Source organism: Onthophagus taurus, chromosome 10, assembly GCF_036711975.1.
Source record: "Onthophagus taurus isolate NC chromosome 10, IU_Otau_3.0, whole genome shotgun sequence".
NCBI lineage: Eukaryota > Metazoa > Arthropoda > Insecta > Coleoptera > Scarabaeidae > Onthophagus > Onthophagus taurus.
Genome location: NC_091975.1, coordinates 8,522,214 through 8,542,321, shown reverse-complemented (window position 1 = coordinate 8,542,321; position 20,108 = coordinate 8,522,214). Strand labels below are relative to the sequence as shown.

The following is a 20,108-nucleotide window of genomic DNA, read 5'->3' as shown; positions in this document are numbered from 1 at the left end:
AACATCAAAATTGTTGAAAATTAACTCAATCATAACTCAAAAACTAAAAGCGATGGGGAAATACTTATTATACATAAAACCTTAGTAATGGTCCATAAAAATTAAATCCATAACAAGATTGAACCCAATTATTGCCATTTTTTATTTATAAGCTCTAAATCGATTAAACATCAAAATTGTTGAAAATTAACTCAATCATAACTCAAAAACTAAAAGCTATGGGGAAATACTTTTTATACATAAAACCTTAGTAATGGGCTATAAAGATTAAATCCATAACAAGATTGAACCCAATTATTACCATTTTTTATTTATAAGCTCTAAATCGATTAAACATCAAAATTGTTGATTTTCGAAAATTAACTCAAAACTAAAAGCGATGGGGAAATATTTTTTATACATAAAACCTTAGTAATGGTCCATAAAGATTAAATCCATAACAAGATTGAATCCAATTATTACCATTTTTTATTTATAAGCTCTAAATCGATTAAACATCAAAATTGTTGATTTTCGAAAATTAACTCAAAAACTATAAGTGATGGGGAAATATTTTTTATACATAAAACCTTAGTAATGGTCCATAAAAGTTAAATCCATAACAAGATTGAACCCAATTATTACCATTTTTTATTTATAATCTCTAAATCGATTAAACATCAAAATTGTTGAAAATTAACTCAATCATAACTCAAAAACTAAAAGCGATGGGGAAATACTTATTATACATAAAACCTTAGTAATGGTCCATAAAGATTAAATCCATAACAAGATTGAACCCAATTATTGCCATTTTTTATTTATAAGCTCTAAATCGATTAAACATCAAAATTGTTGAAAATTAACTCAATCATAACTCAAAAACTAAAAGCTATGGGGAAATACTTTTTATACATAAAACCTTAGTAATGGGCTATAAAGATTAAATCCATAACAAGATTGAACCCAATTATTACCATTTTTTATTTATAAGCTCTAAATCGATTAAACATCAAAATTGTTGATTTTCGAAAATTAACTCAAAACTAAAAGCGATGGGGAAATATTTTTTATACATAAAACCTTAGTAATGGTCCATAAAGATTAAATCCATAACAAGATTGAATCCAATTATTACCATTTTTTATTTATAAGCTCTAAATCGATTAAACATCAAAATTGTTGATTTTCGAAAATTAACTCAAAAACTATAAGTGATGGGGAAATATTTTTTATACATAAAACCTTAGTAATGGTCCATAAAAGTTAAATCCATAACAAGATTGAACCCAATTATTACCATTTTTTATTTATAATCTCTAAATCGATTAAACATCAAAATTGTTGAAAATTAACTCAATCATAACTCAAAAACTAAAAGCGATGGGGAAATACTTATTATACATAAAACCTTAGTAATGGTCCATAAAGATTAAATCCATAACAAGATTGAACCCAATTATTGCCATTTTTTATTTATAAGCTCTAAATCGATTAAACATCAAAATTGTTGAAAATTAACTCAATCATAACTCAAAAACTAAAAGCTATGGGGAACTACTTTTTATACATAAAACCTTAGTAATGGTCCATAAAGATTAAATCCATAACAAGATTCAACCCAATTATTATTATTTTTTATTTATAAGCTCTAAATCGATTAAACAGCAAAGTTGTTGATTTTCGAAAATTAACTCAATTATAACTCAAAAACTAAAAGCGATGGGGAAATACTTTTTATACATAAAACCTTAGTAATGGATCATAAAAACTAAATTCATAACAAGATTGAACCCAATTATTATCATTTTTTATTTATAATCTCTAAATCGATTAAACATCAAAATTGTTGAAAATTAACTCAATCATAACTCAAAAACTAAAAGCGATGGGGAAATACTTATTATACATAAAACCTTAGTAATGGTCCATAAAGATTAAATCCATAACAAGATTGAACCCAATTATTGCCATTTTTTATTTATAAGCTCTAAATCGATTAAACATCAAAATTGTTGAAAATTAACTCAATCATAACTCAAAAACTAAAAGCTATGGGGAAATACTTTTTATACATAAAACCTTAGTAATGGGCTATAAAGATTAAATCCATAACAAGATTGAACCCAATTATTACCATTTTTTATTTATAAGCTCTAAATCGATTAAACATCAAAATTGTTGATTTTCGAAAATTAACTCAAAACTAAAAGCGATGGGGAAATATTTTTTATACATAAAACCTTAGTAATGGTCCATAAAGATTAAATCCATAACAAGATTGAATCCAATTATTACCATTTTTTATTTATAAGCTCTAAATCGATTAAACATCAAAATTGTTGATTTTCGAAAATTAACTCAAAAACTATAAGTGATGGGGAAATATTTTTTATACATAAAACCTTAGTAATGGTCCATAAAAGTTAAATCCATAACAAGATTGAACCCAATTATTACCATTTTTTATTTATAATCTCTAAATCGATTAAACATCAAAATTGTTGAAAATTAACTCAATCATAACTCAAAAACTAAAAGCGATGGGGAAATACTTATTATACATAAAACCTTAGTAATGGTCCATAAAGATTAAATCCATAACAAGATTGAACCCAATTATTGCCATTTTTTATTTATAAGCTCTAAATCGATTAAACATCAAAATTGTTGAAAATTAACTCAATCATAACTCAAAAACTAAAAGCTATGGGGAAATACTTTTTATACATAAAACCTTAGTAATGGGCTATAAAGATTAAATCCATAACAAGATTGAACCCAATTATTACCATTTTTTATTTATAAGCTCTAAATCGATTAAACATCAAAATTGTTGATTTTCGAAAATTAACTCAAAACTAAAAGCGATGGGGAAATATTTTTTATACATAAAACCTTAGTAATGGTCCATAAAGATTAAATCCATAACAAGATTGAACCCAATTATTACCATTTTTTATTTATAAGCTCTAAATCGATTAAACATCAAAATTGTTGATTTTCGAAAATTAACTCAAAAACTAAAAGCGATGGGGAAATATTTGTTATACATAAAACCTTAGTAATGGGCAATAAAGACTAGATCCATAACAAGATTGAACCCAATTATTACCATTTTTTATTTATAAGCTCTAAATCGATTAAACATCAAAATTGTTGAAAATTAACTCAATCATAACTCAAAAACTAAACGCGATGAGGAAATACTTTTTATACATAAAACCTTAGTAATGAACCATAAAGACTAGATCCATAAAAAGATAAGCTCTAAATCAGTGGTGGCCATAAGGTCGATCGCCAAGAAAATCATGAATCTGAAATATATCCTGTAAAATATATAAATATTTAATTTTATTTAAACCCTTCAGTCGATCTTGGCAAGACATTTATATAAAAAGTCGATCTTGATCAAAAATTAGTGGACACCACTGTTATAGAGGGTAATTTTAGATACAATTAGCAGTAGTCAGATACGAGGAGCACATTTGTGTTTACTTGTGGCGAATTTTTTTCGTTTGGGGGTGGCTAAAAGTGTCCACTTTACAGTAGTCAGATTCAGATGTCTTTGGTAAAACGGTTAAAAACTATAGCATTCTATTTCCGGTAGAGACAGCCATTTTGAAAACATTTTAGATCGAAAGTTCCGAATGAGTCAGTTACGCGAGACACCTGTATAGTAATTAAAATAGACGAGTTTATTTGGCATTATTAAGGGAACGTTTAGAAAATAATAATTTTGTGTAAGAAATTTATTTATTTATTCTATACCAGAACAAAAAAAAAATTAAAATGTACTCAAAGAACACAGAAGAAACATCTTACATTTCTAATAACTAAACCGAAACTTTCTCACTGAAACGTAAAAATACTATGTATTATTATTACACATTAAAAAAAAATCTATTCTAACATTATAACAAAAAAATATCCTGATACGTTTCAAAAGTTCCTTTACATTCTAAATATATTTATATTCATATATACTTTTTTTTTCATCAAATGTGAAGGCACATTAACAGAATAGCAGTACTCTTCCCTTACTAAAAAAATTCACCCACAATTTTTTTTATTTTGCCTCCTTTATAAAAACCCCACATTATTTAATCATCATACAAATTTAAATTATTATTTAAAAAAAATTCCGCTACACTATGGCAGGTAATGAACGCGTTCAACAATATTAAAACACATCATTGAGACACCACATCATCATCATCAGTTAGTTAGTTTCTTTTTTCATTGATTTCATTTTAAGTCATTATTAATTAAAGTAAATTTTGTACATACAGCAGTAGTAGTAATAGTTTATAATTAAACGTAGCGGTTATTTAAATCAACCTAAGCAGGCTGAGAGTGTGCCCCTTTCTTTCCGATTAACGATTTATGAATATGCGGAATTACACCACCACCTGCAATTGTTGCTTTTATCAAACTGTCCAATTCCTCATCACCACGAATAGCTAATTGAAGATGACGCGGCGTGATACGTTTCACTTTTAAATCTTTCGATGCGTTACCAGCTAATTCAAGCACCTAAAAAAAAATTTATTTAATAAACATGAACGAACCTAACCTATAAACAAAAAATGGCGGCCATTTTATGAAAGCTTACCTCCGCGGTTAGATATTCCAAAATAGCAGCCGAATAAACGGCTGCTGTGGCCCCAACGCGTCCGTGACTTGTTGTACGGTTCTTTAAGTGCCTATGAATCCTCCCCACTGGAAACTATAACCAAAAATTAACACCAAAATCTTAAAAAACATTAAATCTAAATCATAACCTCTTAATTGGCGTCTATTTTTTTTAACGTCATTTTTTATCGATGATTTTTATTTAATTTGTGTATTTACCTGTAAACCCGCACGTGCAGATCTCGAAACCGCCTTCGCTTTGGCTTTCCCTGAATCCTTCCCAGCTTTACCTCCAGCCTACGAATTAAACGAATTTAAACGAACGATCGAAATATGTACGCGGAAAATCGGATTTTTCATTTAATTAATTATCAAAACGTTAAAACTTACCATTTTTTTTAAATTACAAGCAAGCTCTTTCAAATCAAACGTAGCTCGTTCACCGACAGGTTCTCGAGTGTTAATGCTACGCGCGCCAAACACTCAACTCGGGCAAAAGCGCAAGCGCTAAAGAGTCACGTGGCCTATTTCGACCAATAGAAACGCTCCGTTTGCACTCAAGCCAAGATGGCGTTTATCGATTCTGAACGTTAAACGTCTTTCGAGGAAATTGGAGGGAAACGGTTTTAATTTTTTAACGGTTTTTTTAGTTCCCACTAAAATTTATGTTGGTATCATTCTAATTTAAATTAATTCGAAATTGTTGTTTTTTAATTAATTATTTAATTAATTAGGCTCATTCTAATCAATTAAATAAATAAAATTAAATTAAATTCATTAAAAAGATTTATTTTTGTTTTAGTTAAATGACTTTTGAGGTTAATTTTTATGTACAGTGGTACAATAAAGTCTACATACAGCCCGAAAAATGATGATATCTCAGCTCCCGAAATGTAATTCAATGAAATTTTTTAACAAAACATGTAAGTAGTCCATATTATTTTTATATTTTACATAAAAACTATATAAGTTATTATTAATCAAGGGGAATCTTTAACCCAAAAAAGTCTACATACAGTCCTAAAAAAAGTATATTAGTGTCCGTTATAGCTCATTAAAAATACCGGATCTATAACAATAATAATAATAAATGCTTTAGTTCTAGTTATAGTGTTAGTAACAGTGCTAGTGTAAAACTAGAACTAACACTATATCTAGAACTAGAATCATTCGGGTCTAGCCGTCTTTAGAGACTTGCGGCTAAACCCAAATGATTCTAGGTCTAATGTCAGTTCTAGTGACACTGCAAATGTAAAACTAGAACTAACACTAGACCTAGAAAGTATCTAAGTTCTAGGTTGAAAACTGCATCAACATTCTCTAAAATTGCTTTATAAAGTAGCAAAATTGTTCCAAATGATTAGAAATAAGTTCATAACCATCTCATGTTGTTCAAAATCATTGATAACTGGTTGAGCATAATTTTATACTTGTCTAAATTATTAACAACTAGTTTTTGAACAATCCATGTTGCTCAAAATGACTGAAAACTAGTTGATAGTTATGAAAAACTTGTCTAAATGTATAGGAACTAGTTTGTAGCAAGTCTAGGTTGCTCAGAACGATTGAAAACTGCACCAACATTGTCTAAAATTGCTTTATAAGGCAGCAAAATATTTCAAAATAACTTCATAGCGATCTCATGTTATTCAAAATCATTGAAAACTGGTTGAGCATAATTTTATACTTGTCTAAATCATTAACAACTAATTTTTAAACAATCCATGTTGCTCAAAATGACTGAAAACTAGTTGATGGTCATTAAAAACTTGTCTAAATGTATAAAGACTAGTTTATAGCAAGTTCAGGTTGCTCAGAATGACTGAAAACTGCACCAACATTGTCCAAAATTGCAAATAATTAGAAATAAGTTCATAACCATCTCATGTTGTTCAAAATCATTGATAACTGGTTGAGTATAATTTTATACTTGTCTAAATCATTAACAACTAGTTTTTAAACAATCTATGTTGCTCAAAATGACTGAAAATTAGTTGATAGTCACTAAAAACTTTTCTAAATGTATAAGGATTAATTTATAACAAGTTCAGGTTGCTCAGAATGACTGAAAACTGCACCAACATTGTCCAAAATTGCTTTAGAACGTAGCAAAATGTTCCAAATGTTTACAAATAAGTTCATAGCCATCTCAGGTTATTCAAAATCATTGAAAGCTGGTTGAGCATAATTTTATACTTGTCTAAATGATTAACAACTAGTTTTTAAACAACCCATGTTGCTCAAAATGACTGAAAACTAGTTGATAGTCATTAAAAACTTGTCTAAATGTATAAGAACTAGTTTGTAGCAAGTCTAAGTTGCTCAAAACGATTGAAAACTGCACCAACAGTGTCTAAACTTGTTTTATAAGGTAGCAAAATTGTTCAAAATGATTAAAAATAACTTCATAGCTATCTCATGTTATTCAAAATCATTGAAAACTGGTTAAGCGCAATTTTATACTTGTCTAAATCATTAACAACTAGTTTTTAAACAATCCATGTTGCTCAAAATGACTGAAAACTAGTTGATAGTCATTAAAAACTTGTCTAAACGTATAAAGACTAGTTTATAGCAAATTCAGGTTGCTCAGAATGACTGAAAACTGCACCAACAGTGTCTAAAATTGCTTTATAACGTAACAAAATTGTTCCAAATGATTAGAAATAAGTTTATAACCATCACATGTTCTTCAAAATCATTGATAACTGGTTGAGCATAATTTTATACTTGTCTAAATCATTAACAATTCGTTTTTAAACAATCCATGTTGCTCAAAATGACTGAAAATTAGTTGATAGTCATTAAAAACTTGTCTAAATGTATAAGGACTAGTTTATAGCAAGTTCAGGTTGCTCAGAATGACTGAAAACTGCACCAACATTGTCTAAAATTGCTTTATAACGTAACAAAATTGTTCCAAATGTTTACAAAAAAGGTCATAACCATCTCATGTTATTCAAAATCATTGAAAACTGGTTAAGCGCAATTTTATACTTGTCTAAATCATTAACAACTAGTTTTTAAACAATCCATGTTGCTCAAAATGACTGAAAACTAGTTGATAGTCATTAAAAACTTGTCTAAACGTATAAAGACTAGTTTATAGCAAGTTCAGGTTGCTCAGAATGACTGAAAACTGCACCAACAGTGTCTAAAATTGCTTTATAACGTAACAAAATTGTTCCAAATGATTAGAAATAAGTTTATAACCATCACATGTTCTTCAAAATCATTGATAACTGGTTGAGCATAATTTTATACTTGTCTAAATCATTAACAATTCGTTTTTAAACAATCCATGTTGCTCAAAATGACTGAAAATTAGTTGATAGTCATTAAAAACTTGTCTAAATGTATAAGGACTAGTTTATAGCAAGTTCAGGTTGCTCAGAATGACTGAAAACTGCACCAACATTGTCTAAAATTGCTTTATAACGTAACAAAATTGTTCCAAATGTTTACAAAAAAGGTCATAACCATCTCATGTTATTCAAAATCATTGAAAACTGGTTAAGCGCAATTTTATACTAGTCTAAATCATTAACAACTAGTTTTTAAACAATCCATGTTGCTCAAAATGACTGAAAACTAGTTGATAGTCATTAAAAACTTGTCTAAACGTATAAAGACTAGTTTATAGCAAGTTCAGGTTGCTCAGAATGACTGAAAACTGCACCAACATTGTCTAAAATTGCTTTATAACGTAACAAAATTGTTCCAAATGTTTACAAAAAAGGTCATAACCATCTCATGTTATTCAAAATCATTGAAAACTGGTTAAGCGCAATTTTATACTTGTCTAAATCATTAACAACTAGTTTTTAAACAATCCATGTTGCTCAAAATGACTGAAAACTAGTTGATAGTCATTAAAAACTTGTCTAAACGTATAAAGACTAGTTTATAGCAAGTTCAGGTTGCTCAGAATGACTGAAAACTGCACCAACAGTGTCTAAAATTGCTTTATAACGTAACAAAATTGTTCCAAATGATTAGAAATAAGTTTATAACCATCACATGTTCTTCAAAATCATTGATAACTGGTTGAGCATAATTTTATACTTGTCTAAATCATTAACAATTCGTTTTTAAACAATCCATGTTGCTCAAAATGACTGAAAATTAGTTGATAGTCATTAAAAACTTGTCTAAATGTATAAGGACTAGTTTATAGCAAGTTCAGGTTGCTCAGAATGACTGAAAACTGCACCAACATTGTCTAAAATTGCTTTATAACGTAACAAAATTGTTCCAAATGTTTACAAAAAAGGTCATAACCATCTCATGTTATTCAAAATCATTGAAAACTGGTTAAGCGCAATTTTATACTAGTCTAAATCATTAACAACTAGTTTTTAAACAATCCATGTTGCTCAAAATGACTGAAAACTAGTTGATAGTCATTAAAAACTTGTCTAAACGTATAAAGACTAGTTTATAGCAAGTTCAGGTTGCTCAGAATGACTGAAAACTGCACCAACAGTGTCTAAAATTGCTTTATAACGTAACAAAATTGTTCCAAATGATTAGAAATAAGTTTATAACCATCACATGTTCTTCAAAATCATTGATAACTGGTTGAGCATAATTTTATACTTGTCTAAATCATTAACAATTCGTTTTTAAACAATCCATGTTGCTCAAAATGACTGAAAATTAGTTGATAGTCATTAAAAACTTGTCTAAATTTATAAGGACTAGTTTATAGCAAGTTCAGGTTGCTCAGAATGACTGAAAACTGCACCAACATTGTCTAAAATTGCTTTATAACGTAACAAAATTGTTCCAAATGTTTACAAAAAAGGTCATAACCATCTCATGTTATTCAAAATCATTGATAACTGGTTAAGCATAATTTTATACTTGTCTAAATGATTAACAACTAGTTTTTAAACAATCCATGTTGCTCAAAATGACTAAAAATTAGTTGATAGTCATTAAAAACTTGCCTACATGAATAGGGACTAGTTTATAGCAAGTCCAAGTTCACCTAGTTTTGCACTATCACTAGCTCATAGCTCATGTCCTATTCTTAGTTTACTAAAGCAGAACTTTTTTTGAAGCATGAAATAGCGTACCTAATCCCTTTAGTTGAACTGCTTCTAGTCCACTCTTGTTTCCATTGATGATTTATGTCATCAATATCTTGCTGAAATAATCCTGGTGTCCCCTGTTCGCCAATTCGGAAACTTTTTCATTTTCAGTCATTCGCATATCACCCATACCAGTGTGATATTAACATCTTTCTGATATGCCAAATAGAATAGACTTAAAACTCTACTGATATAAGGACGTAATTTCTTTTTAAGGTTTGGGCTAGTGCAATTGCTCTTAAGATGGCGGGCGTAAGCCTCTACAGAAAAAATAGTTAATTGATCTGAATGAAGGGACATAAATTCCGCATGAAATACTTTTCGGCTCTTGAACCACTAAACCGTCAGTATATATGCAATGTGCATCCGGTCATGTGTTCTTTATGTATTGCTTAATCTCCTTACCTACCACACCAATCATTCCACTGTTTGATCTTAAGCATTTATATGATCCTGGGACAAATTCCAAGGTGTGCATGTCATGTTTTTGTTTTCTGTATTAATTTGGGATAGCAGGCTTGAGTTTTGAGTAGATTTTAGCAATCAAAGGGCGATTCTATGACTTTTAATCAGAAATCTAGTACACAATAATCTTGCTCTAATTTCAATAGATTGAAGCAGGTTAACGCATTTGTTGGGGAAGATCTCAGTATAGCTATATAAGCTTCATAACATGTTACCTGAAGTTTACTTATCATAATTTTAGGATTAGGCATCAGTATCCACAAACCATATTCAATTCTGGATCTGACTAAAATGTACATTAATTAATGAATTAATCGTTACAAAAAAGGCAGTGTACATATATTTAAATCACTGTATTTTATTTGTTCAAATTTAATTAATTTAAACGATTTTTAAATTTTAATTCAAATAAAATTTGAGGTTATGCCTCTTTAACCTCTTTTTTTTAATTTGACATATTATGTCAGATTTAAAATTATTAATTAATCAAAAATAAATCTAACTTTATTTATTTACGAAAACATATTTAAACCATTTTTTGCTTTAAGAAATAACGTTTATAAAGTTTGCGCAAATTAAATATCAATAATAACAAATTTAAATAAAATTTGTATTTTTAAATTTTTTTATCACATCATTTAGGTTGGTAGTAAATTATAAATTACATTTGAAGATGTTAATTTTAATAGTACCCAATGAATTAAAATAAAAATTATTTTGAGGAAATAAAATAACAATAATCGTATTAATAATTAGTTCAATAAACGATTTTTAAGTTTTAATTGAAATAAAATTTGAGGTTGTCATTTTTAACCTCATTTTTAATTTGACAGCTCACGTCAGATTTAAAGTTATTAATTAATCGAAAATAAACCCAACTTTATTTATTTACGAAAACATATTTAAACCATTTTTTGCTTTAAGAAATAACGTTTTGTTACGCCTTAAAAAAAAAGGTAAACCAAAACGCACCCGAAATGAAAATTATGACAATTTTTGAAATTGTTACCCGATCGACACACAACCCGCAAAACAATTTACGTTATCGTTAAACCTAACCAGTTTGTTGCGAACTCCCCGGCAAACTCGTTTGGAGAAGGGAAGGTTCGATTTATTTAAGGCGCCACACAATCCGTTAATTCGCAACGGGCACTGATTGTGAAGTGATGTTGGAAACAAGAGTTCATACAATAACGAAAATTTAACAACACAAAGATATAGAGAGAAAATAAAGAAACTCAATAGATGCAGGTAAGCAAAATGATATATATATTGCAAAAAAAAAATCAAATAAAATAAAATAAAATATAGGTTAAATCAAATCAAAATAAATATCAACCTAACGAAAAATAAATATCAAAAAAAAAAATGAAACTAAGAAGATTTAATTGGATAACCAAAAAAAAAAAATGAAACACCTGATTGACCGCGACACCGATTGTCTACCTCAAGTACTTGTTTCAGAAATCGATTAAAAAATTAAAAAAAAAAATTGAATTTCAAAATAACAAAAAAAATATACCAATTAAACTCTTTTACAAAAGTAAAAAAAAATAAATTATAATCAACTGATTCGCAAATTCAAAACAAAACAAAATTATATATCCTAAATTTAGTTTGTATGTTATTCTTTTTTTTTTTTTTTTTAAAAAAAAATAAGATCCTAAATTATACTAGGTAAGTATTATTATAATGTACAAAAAAAATTGAATTATCAATCTTAATAATTGAAACAGTAAACAGACAATAAAGTAGAATAAAAAAAAAATTCAAAGTTTAAAACGAATTGTTGATCTGACCTTAAGTTGTCTTCTTTTTTTTTATATTTTCATAGTCAACTTCGAAAAGGTATGAGTTGGATGATCTTCAGCAGCTTCCTTCGAGATGGTATGGTAAGGAGTGGATATCCAGTGGTATTGAAGTTATTAAAATGTGCTCAGAATTTTAGGACCAAGAATTTCATTAACAAAAATGGTTCCCCCAAAAAAAAAAAGACCTACGGATCGTAATTACCGATTAGAAAAAAAAATTCGCTAAGGGAATGGATGAAAAGAATGAACGGATGTAAGTGTGAACGGTTGATTTTCTTTTTTTTTTTCCTTCAATGAAAAGGGTAAATCTAATCAATGAAATTATGCTAATCAATAAATAATAAGAATGTTGTGATATGGATGGGAAAAGTTATGATTAACCGAAATAAGCAATTCTTACCTCAGTTGGTCGAGGTCTACGCCCAAAATTTATGGAATATGGTGAAAAATATTAAATCCGGTTAAAATATCCGGGTCGGGTTATAGAAAAGACTTAACCGCGACTTTTCAACGGGAGTGATATTTCCGATGACTTCGGATTAGCTTCAAGACGCCAAAATTTAATCGCAAATTTTCCAAAATGTCTATCTACGCTGAATTACACTCGTCGTTGCTTTTCTTCACCACCGACGGAGAGAATTGTCACCAAAACCAAAGAGACCGAGTTTTCAAAACCCGTCCGAATTTATACTCGACTCGAATTTCAAAAAAAAATGTACCTTATCGCGCAACTCCCAAAAGTAAAAGTCAAAATAAATACTGTAGGTATTAAACATTTGTCTTTCATTTAAAAACTAAATCCCTTATTAACAAACAAAAGAAAAAAAAAAACCTCCCCTCCCAAAAAAAAATTAATAAGATTATTAATAGATATTTTGCAAACAAAAATTTTAAAGAAATAAGGAATAACGACATCTAATGGGTAAAAGGAAAGGTAAGGACAAAGGATTCTCGAATTCTGCTGCTGAAACAAAAAAAAATATAAAACAAATTTTGCTACCTGTCTATTGAGAAGAAACACTAAGAACGAAAAAAAAATAAAAACGTAACACACCCCTCTTTCCCGCCAAAAGAAATTTTTCTCCAAAAATTTCTTATACCCAAAGCCAATATTACCACAAAGGTTCCGAAAAGAAAAGAAAGAAGAGTTGTACGAAGGAAAGACAGAAAATAAGTAAAAAAAAGAACACATAAAAAAAAGAATTCAAATGGGTTCATTCATCAATATCATTCCGGTTACAGGGTTTAAGGTGCGTTATGTGCCAATGTCCAACTAAAGGATTCCCGCCCAAATTCTCAAGCTCATAAATATCGTCCGCGAGTTTTTTCCGTACTCTAAATGGTCCTATATACTTATCGGACATTTTCGCCGCAATGCCTTTAGCCGCGTCCGACAAAACAAAATTTTTTTTCCAAACCACATCGCCAACATTAAATTTTAAATCCCGACGCCGCAAATTGTAATACTGTTCCGAACGTAAAGAAGCCAACCTCAATCGTGTATGTATTTCCGAAAAGAGTTGACTAAATGATTTCGCTCTATTTTTGTTACTTTGCTTTTCCTGAATATTGTCGATCTCGTGTAGCTCACCGTCCAAAATCATTTCGCGCCCATGATTTACAAAATAAGGGGAATAACCCGTTCCTGCGTGCTTCGCAGTTCTTAAGGCACAGGTAACCTTAGGTAGGAAAACGTCCCACTTTCGGTGGTTATCACTAACATACGCCGTAAGCATAGTTTTTATGGTACGGTTTACTCTTTCGGTTGGATTGGCCTGCGGATGATAAAAAGGAGTAAATTTAATCTTTACACGATAATCTTTCATCAATTTTTCGAATTGATGCGACCGAAATTGAACACCATTATCTGCAATGATGGTTTGTGGCACCCCAAAAGTAAGAAACACGTTCTCTTCTAAATTCTTAATAACCGACGACGCCGTTGCTTTTCGTAACGGAAAGCATATCGGGTACTTGCTGAAAACATCTAATACGACTAGAATGTAAGAAAAGCCTTTATTACTACGCGGTAAGGGTCCTATAATATCAACGCTTATCATTTGCCACGGACGTATGGCATTTATATGACTCCGGAGTTGACCTGCAGGTGCTTTCTGCTCGGGCTTTGTGCGTTGACACGTATCACACGAACGAATGTAGCGAATTACATCGGTTCTAAATTTCGGCCAGTAATACCGTTGAGATATCCTCGAAATTGTCTTTGCCACGCCTAAGTGTCCACCCGTTTCCGGTAAATCGTGATATCTTCTTAACAATTCGATTCTCTGAGCTTTTGGTACTACTAATTTCCACGTGTCATTACGATTTTCAAGCGCGTTATGTTGAGTACGTATGGACTTAAATAATTTCTCGTTTTCAACGCGATACAACGGATACTTTTCCGGCTGTGATTTTACCGAACGCAACATTTTAATATACCAAGGTTCTAATTTAATCTCGTGTCCAATTTCATCAACCAACGCGGGTACCGCCCTAGACAAAGCATCGGGTACAACATGTTCTTTCCCTTTCCTATGCTTAATGGAAAAATCGTATTGCTGGAGTCTTATTGCCCAACGGGCCAATCTCCCTGAAGGGGACTTCAAATTATTCAACCATACCAGCGAATAGTGATCTGTGATAACGGTGAAATGTCCACCTTCAATATATGGCCTTAATTTCTCGATCGCCCATAATACGGCCAGACATTCCTTCTCTGTTGTAGAAAACTTTCGCTCTTGCGTAGTTAACGATCTGCTCAAATAACAAATAACGACCTCATTATCCCCATCATCCAGTTGTGTTAAAACCGCCCCGATTCCGAAATCAGAAGCATCAGTTTGAATGGTGAACTCCTTGCTAAAGTCGGGTCTAGTCAAAATCGGTGCTGATATTAACCTTTCTTTAATTGTACCCCAGGCCCTATCACATTTATCGTCCCAATTAAAACCTTTGCTATTTTTTTTCAGCAATGACGTCAGAGGTGATATGATAGTCGAAAAATTCGGCACAAAACGCCTATACCATGAAGCCATTCCTACCAATCTACGCACGTCTGAAACCTTCCGAGGTTCAGGTATCTGTAATATCGACCGTACCTTTTCGGGGTCCACATGCAACCCGTCTCGATCAACAACATAACCCAAGTACCGTAGTGAGTCTCGAAAGAAAACGCATTTTTCACGATTTAAAGTGAGCCCCGCACCAAGCAAACGTTCGCAAACTAACTCCAAAATTTCAAAATGTTTCTCGATAGTTGACGTGACAATAATGATGTCATCCAAGTATACAAAAACATGAGGTTCAAGATCACTCCCCAGTACATTGTCAACAAAACGCTGCCACGTAGCCGGAGCGTTCGTTAACCCGAAAGGCATTCTATTGAATTGAAAAAGCCCGCGATTTGGCACAGTAAATGCGGTGTATTGTTTACTTTCGGCGGCCATAGGAATTTGCCAGTACGCTGACTTAATGTCAATAGAGGATAGAAAGCGCGCGTCACGAAGTTTGTCTAATGTCCACGATATTTGGGGTAACGGGTACGCATCCGCTCTGGTAACTTTATTTAGTTGTCTAAAATCTACGCAAAAGCGATGTCCCCCATCACGTTTGGGTACTAATAAAATTGGAGACGCCCATGGACTATCAGATTTTTCTACGATGCCCATCAATAGCATTTCGTCTAGTTCTCGATCGATCACGGTCTGCATTGCTGGCGATATAGGGTAATACCTCTGTTTAATAGGCAAAACATCGGGATTTACCTTGATATGATGTTCTACTAAATGTGTGTGACCTAATTTATGTTCCGAATTCGCGTCAAAAACCCGATCCAGAAATAACGATAATTTATTTTGATCACTAATACTAAGCTCAACCTGAGCCTGAATCGCGTCAACCGATATTTTCGGAGGGTCACATGAAAAGGTCCACTCGCCGCGTCTCAAGTCAGGCACTACTCCCATTTTACGCCAAAAATCCACTCCCAATATCAAAGTATGCCGTACTTCTGGTACTAATAGTATTTCTACGATTTTACTCCGACCTTCGACCGTGATTGGAACACTTACAGCGCCCTCAACTAGACAACTCTCATTATTTGCAACCGTGCATCGTGTATCCATTTTCTTAACTGGCAATTTTAATTTTCTCAACATTCGAATACCGATTTCACCCGCGATAGTTCTACTGGCTCCCGAATCTAACAAACCCGCGATTTTTATTCCCAGGATATCAACTAATAAATATGGACGTTCGTCCCCGTTAGTACAAGCAAAAATAAAATCTAAGATAACTCCGATCGGCTTTCCTGAGGATTGAGATCGACACCGACCTATCGTCGTCTCACTACCCCGTTTCCCGAACACTTAACACAATTTCGAGTTATTACCCCGGGTTCCCCACAACGAAAACAATGTAACTTTCGCGGCGCTTTGCAATCTTTTGCCCTATGTCCGGTTTTTCGACAATTCCAGCAAATCGATGAATTTAATCGTGTCTCGTTTCTGTTTGATTCAGTAGCCGACTCTACCGCGTCTACTTGTACATAAGCTAAATCCGGTTCAAGCGTTTTGGTAGCACGGGCAGGAGGCGCATAGCTATCAACGGAGAGTTTGGTAGCTTCTAACTTCCGTCCAAGTTGCAATAATTGATCCACCGAAGCCACGTCTACCAATGATAATTGCCGTTGAAATGCAGGTGTTAAATTCTTTAGCATTATTTTAATTCGCGTACTTTCCGGAATTCGGGTATTTAATCGCGAGAATAGATTTTGCATCACGGATACATAGATTCCGATCGATTCTGTAGGGCCCTGTGTTCGATGTCTAATTTCATCAAATAATCTATCATCGTAGTCAATAGGTTGAAATTCTAGTTTTAAACCCTCTACTAATTGGTCCCACGACGCGTAACTATCACGATTCGCACGATACCAAATAAGTGCTCGATCGCGAAATAAATCCACAGCCGAAACAAAAAGAACTGACTTTGAAACGCCCCTTGCAAATCTTAACTCGTTTACCCGCTCCAAAAAAGCATTTAACGAAGAACGACCGTCCCCAGCAAAAGAAATTCCCCACTTAGCAACAGAAATCAATTTGGAAGGTCCAGCAACCACGCCATTAGCATCACCCTCGTCCGAAGAAGTATCACTAGATACTGTTGAACTTGAGTCCTCATTCAAATTAACCGTACTAATATTTACAGCGGCCCGAGTAGGTGTAGAAGCAGCTCTAGCTTTCAATTCTAATCGCGATGATAATGTGACAATTTCAGAAATAAATTCCGTTTTCAATTGTATCTCATTCGCGTCTTTAGGTAAGGATCGATTAGCACGCCCCAGCAAATAATTTAACCAAGTATTAAGCCTTTTAAATTCGGAAGATGTCGCGATTCCCGTAAAATCGTCTATTTTAGCCTTTACCTTCGTTAGATCGTCTCGTATTGCTTTCGAGTCCTGTGCGAATGTGAACGGATACTCTGGCAATGTAAAGCTCGCGTTTTTCTCTAACCGAATAAATTTTCGCAATGAATGACGCATTTCATCATGCGCCAACTGTTCAGTAACGCCCCTAACTCTAAGCTCATATCTCAATGCGTCCGCGGTTAATCGTCCTACATCTAAATTACTCTCCATTGTTTACAAACAAACAAAAAAAAAATAGCTTTTCCCTATCCTTAAAAATGACTATATTCCCTTTTGTATGGCCCCACGTTGGGCGCCAATTTGTTACGCCTTAAAAAAAAAGGTAAACCAAAACGCACCCGAAATGAAAATTATGACAATTTTTGAAATTGTTACCCGATCGACACACAACCCGCAAAACAATTTACGTTATCGTTAAACCTAACCAGTTTGTTGCGAACTCCCCGGCAAACTCGTTTGGAGAAGGGAAGGTTCGATTTATTTAAGGCGCCACACAATCCGTTAATTCGCAACGGGCACTGATTGTGAAGTGATGTTGGAAACAAGAGTTCATACAATAACGAAAATTTAACAACACAAAGATATAGAGAGAAAATAAAGAAACTCAATAGATGCAGGTAAGCAAAATGATATATATATTGCAAAAAAAAAATCAAATAAAATAAAATAAAATATAGGTTAAATCAAATCAAAATAAATATCAACCTAACGAAAAATAAATATCAAAAAAAAAATGAAACTAAGAAGATTTAATTGGATAACCAAAAAAAAAAAAATGAAACACCTGATTGACCGCGACACCGATTGTCTACCTCAAGTACTTGTTTCAGAAATCGATTAAAAAATTAAAAAAAAAAATTGAATTTCAAAATAACAAAAAAAATATACCAATTAAACTCTTTTACAAAAGTAAAAAAAAATAAATTATAATCAACTGATTCGCAAATTCAAAACAAAACAAAATTATATATCCTAAATTTAGTTTGTATGTTATTCTTTTTTTTTTTTTTTTTAAAAAAAAATAAGATCCTAAATTATACTAGGTAAGTATTATTATAATGTACAAAAAAAATTGAATTATCAATCTTAATAATTGAAACAGTAAACAGACAATAAAGTAGAATAAAAAAAAAATTCAAAGTTTAAAACGAATTGTTGATCTGACCTTAAGTTGTCTTCTTTTTTTTTATATTTTCATAGTCAACTTCGAAAAGGTATGAGTTGGATGATCTTCAGCAGCTTCCTTCGAGATGGTATGGTAAGGAGTGGATATCCAGTGGTATTGAAGTTATTAAAATGTGCTCAGAATTTTAGGACCAAGAATTTCATTAACAAAAATGGTTCCCCCAAAAAAAAAAAAGACCTACGGATCGTAATTACCGATTAGAAAAAAAAATTCGCTAAGGGAATGGATGAAAAGAATGAACGGATGTAAGTGTGAACGGTTGATTTTCTTTTTTTTTTTCCTTCAATGAAAAGGGTAAATCTAATCAATGAAATTATGCTAATCAATAAATAATAAGAATGTTGTGATATGGATGGGAAAAGTTATGATTAACCGAAATAAGCAATTCTTACCTCAGTTGGTCGAGGTCTACGCCCAAAATTTATGGAATATGGTGAAAAATATTAAATCCGGTTAAAATATCCGGGTCGGGTTATAGAAAAGACTTAACCGCGACTTTTCAACGGGAGTGATATTTCCGATGACTTCGGATTAGCTTCAAGACGCCAAAATTTAATCGCAAATTTTCCAAAATGTCTATCTACGCTGAATTACACTCGTCGTTGCTTTTCTTCACCACCGACGGAGAGAATTGTCACCAAAACCAAAGAGACCGAGTTTTCAAAACCCGTCCGAATTTATACTCGACTCGAATTTCAAAAAAAAATGTACCTTATCGCGCAACTCCCAAAAGTAAAAGTCAAAATAAATACTGTAGGTATTAAACATTTGTCTTTCATTTAAAAACTAAATCCCTTATTAACAAACAAAAGAAAAAAAAAAACCTCCCCTCCCAAAAAAAAAATTAATAAGATTATTAATAGATATTTTGCAAACAAAAATTTTAAAGAAATAAGGAATAACGACATCTAATGGGTAAAAGGAAAGGTAAGGACAAAGGATTCTCGAATTCTGCTGCTGAAACAAAAAAAAATATAAAACAAATTTTGCTACCTGTCTATTGAGAAGAAACACTAAGAACGAAAAAAAAATAAAAACGTAACAGTTTATAAAATTTGCGCAAATTAAATATCAATAATAACAAATTTAAATAATTTGTATTTTTGAATTTTTTTATCACACTATTTAGGTTGGTAGTAAATTATAATTAATTAAAATATTTAGAATTAAAATAAAAATTATTTTGAGGAAATAAAATAACAATAATCGTATTAATAATTAGTTCATTAAACGATTTTTAAGTTTTAATTGAAATGAAATTTGGGGTTTTGTCAGTTTTAACCTCAGTTTTAATTTGACAGCTCATGTCAGATTTAAAATTTAAAACAACTTTATTTAGTTACAAAAACATATTTAAACTATTTTTTGCTTTAAGATATAACGTTTATAAAATTTGCGCAAATTAAATATCAATAATAACAAATTTAAATAATTTGTATTTTTTATCACGCCATTTAGGTTGGTACTAAATTATAAATTATTTTTTTTGATAAAGTCATTTTATTGGG

At 31.4% G+C, this 20,108-nt stretch overlaps 1 protein-coding gene and 2 long non-coding RNA genes across 3 annotated transcripts; 2 read left to right on the top strand and 1 right to left on the bottom strand.

Moving 5' to 3' along the window:
- Positions 1-3,716: 3,716 nt before the first annotated feature.
- On the bottom strand, positions 3,717-5,112 carry LOC111419098 (Histone H2A variant). Its single transcript, XM_023051855.2, has 4 exons — positions 5,005-5,112; positions 4,834-4,911; positions 4,595-4,708; positions 3,717-4,515 (listed from the first exon to the last, which is right to left on the bottom strand). The coding sequence occupies exons 1-4, from the start codon at positions 5,005-5,007 to the stop codon at positions 4,321-4,323; spliced, it is 390 nt and encodes a 129-aa protein (XP_022907623.1). The 5' UTR covers positions 5,008-5,112; the 3' UTR covers positions 3,717-4,320.
- Positions 5,113-10,988: 5,876 nt separating this feature from the next.
- LOC111421739 (uncharacterized) lies at positions 10,989-12,759 on the top strand. Its single transcript, XR_002707240.2, has 2 exons — positions 10,989-11,426; positions 12,010-12,759. It is a non-coding gene; the product is annotated as an uncharacterized lncRNA (long non-coding RNA).
- Positions 12,760-13,541: 782 nt separating this feature from the next.
- On the top strand, positions 13,542-19,365 carry LOC139431474 (uncharacterized). The gene is made up of 2 exons (XR_011641605.1): positions 13,542-18,031; positions 18,615-19,365. It is a non-coding gene; the product is annotated as an uncharacterized lncRNA (long non-coding RNA).
- Positions 19,366-20,108: the final 743 nt, after the last annotated feature.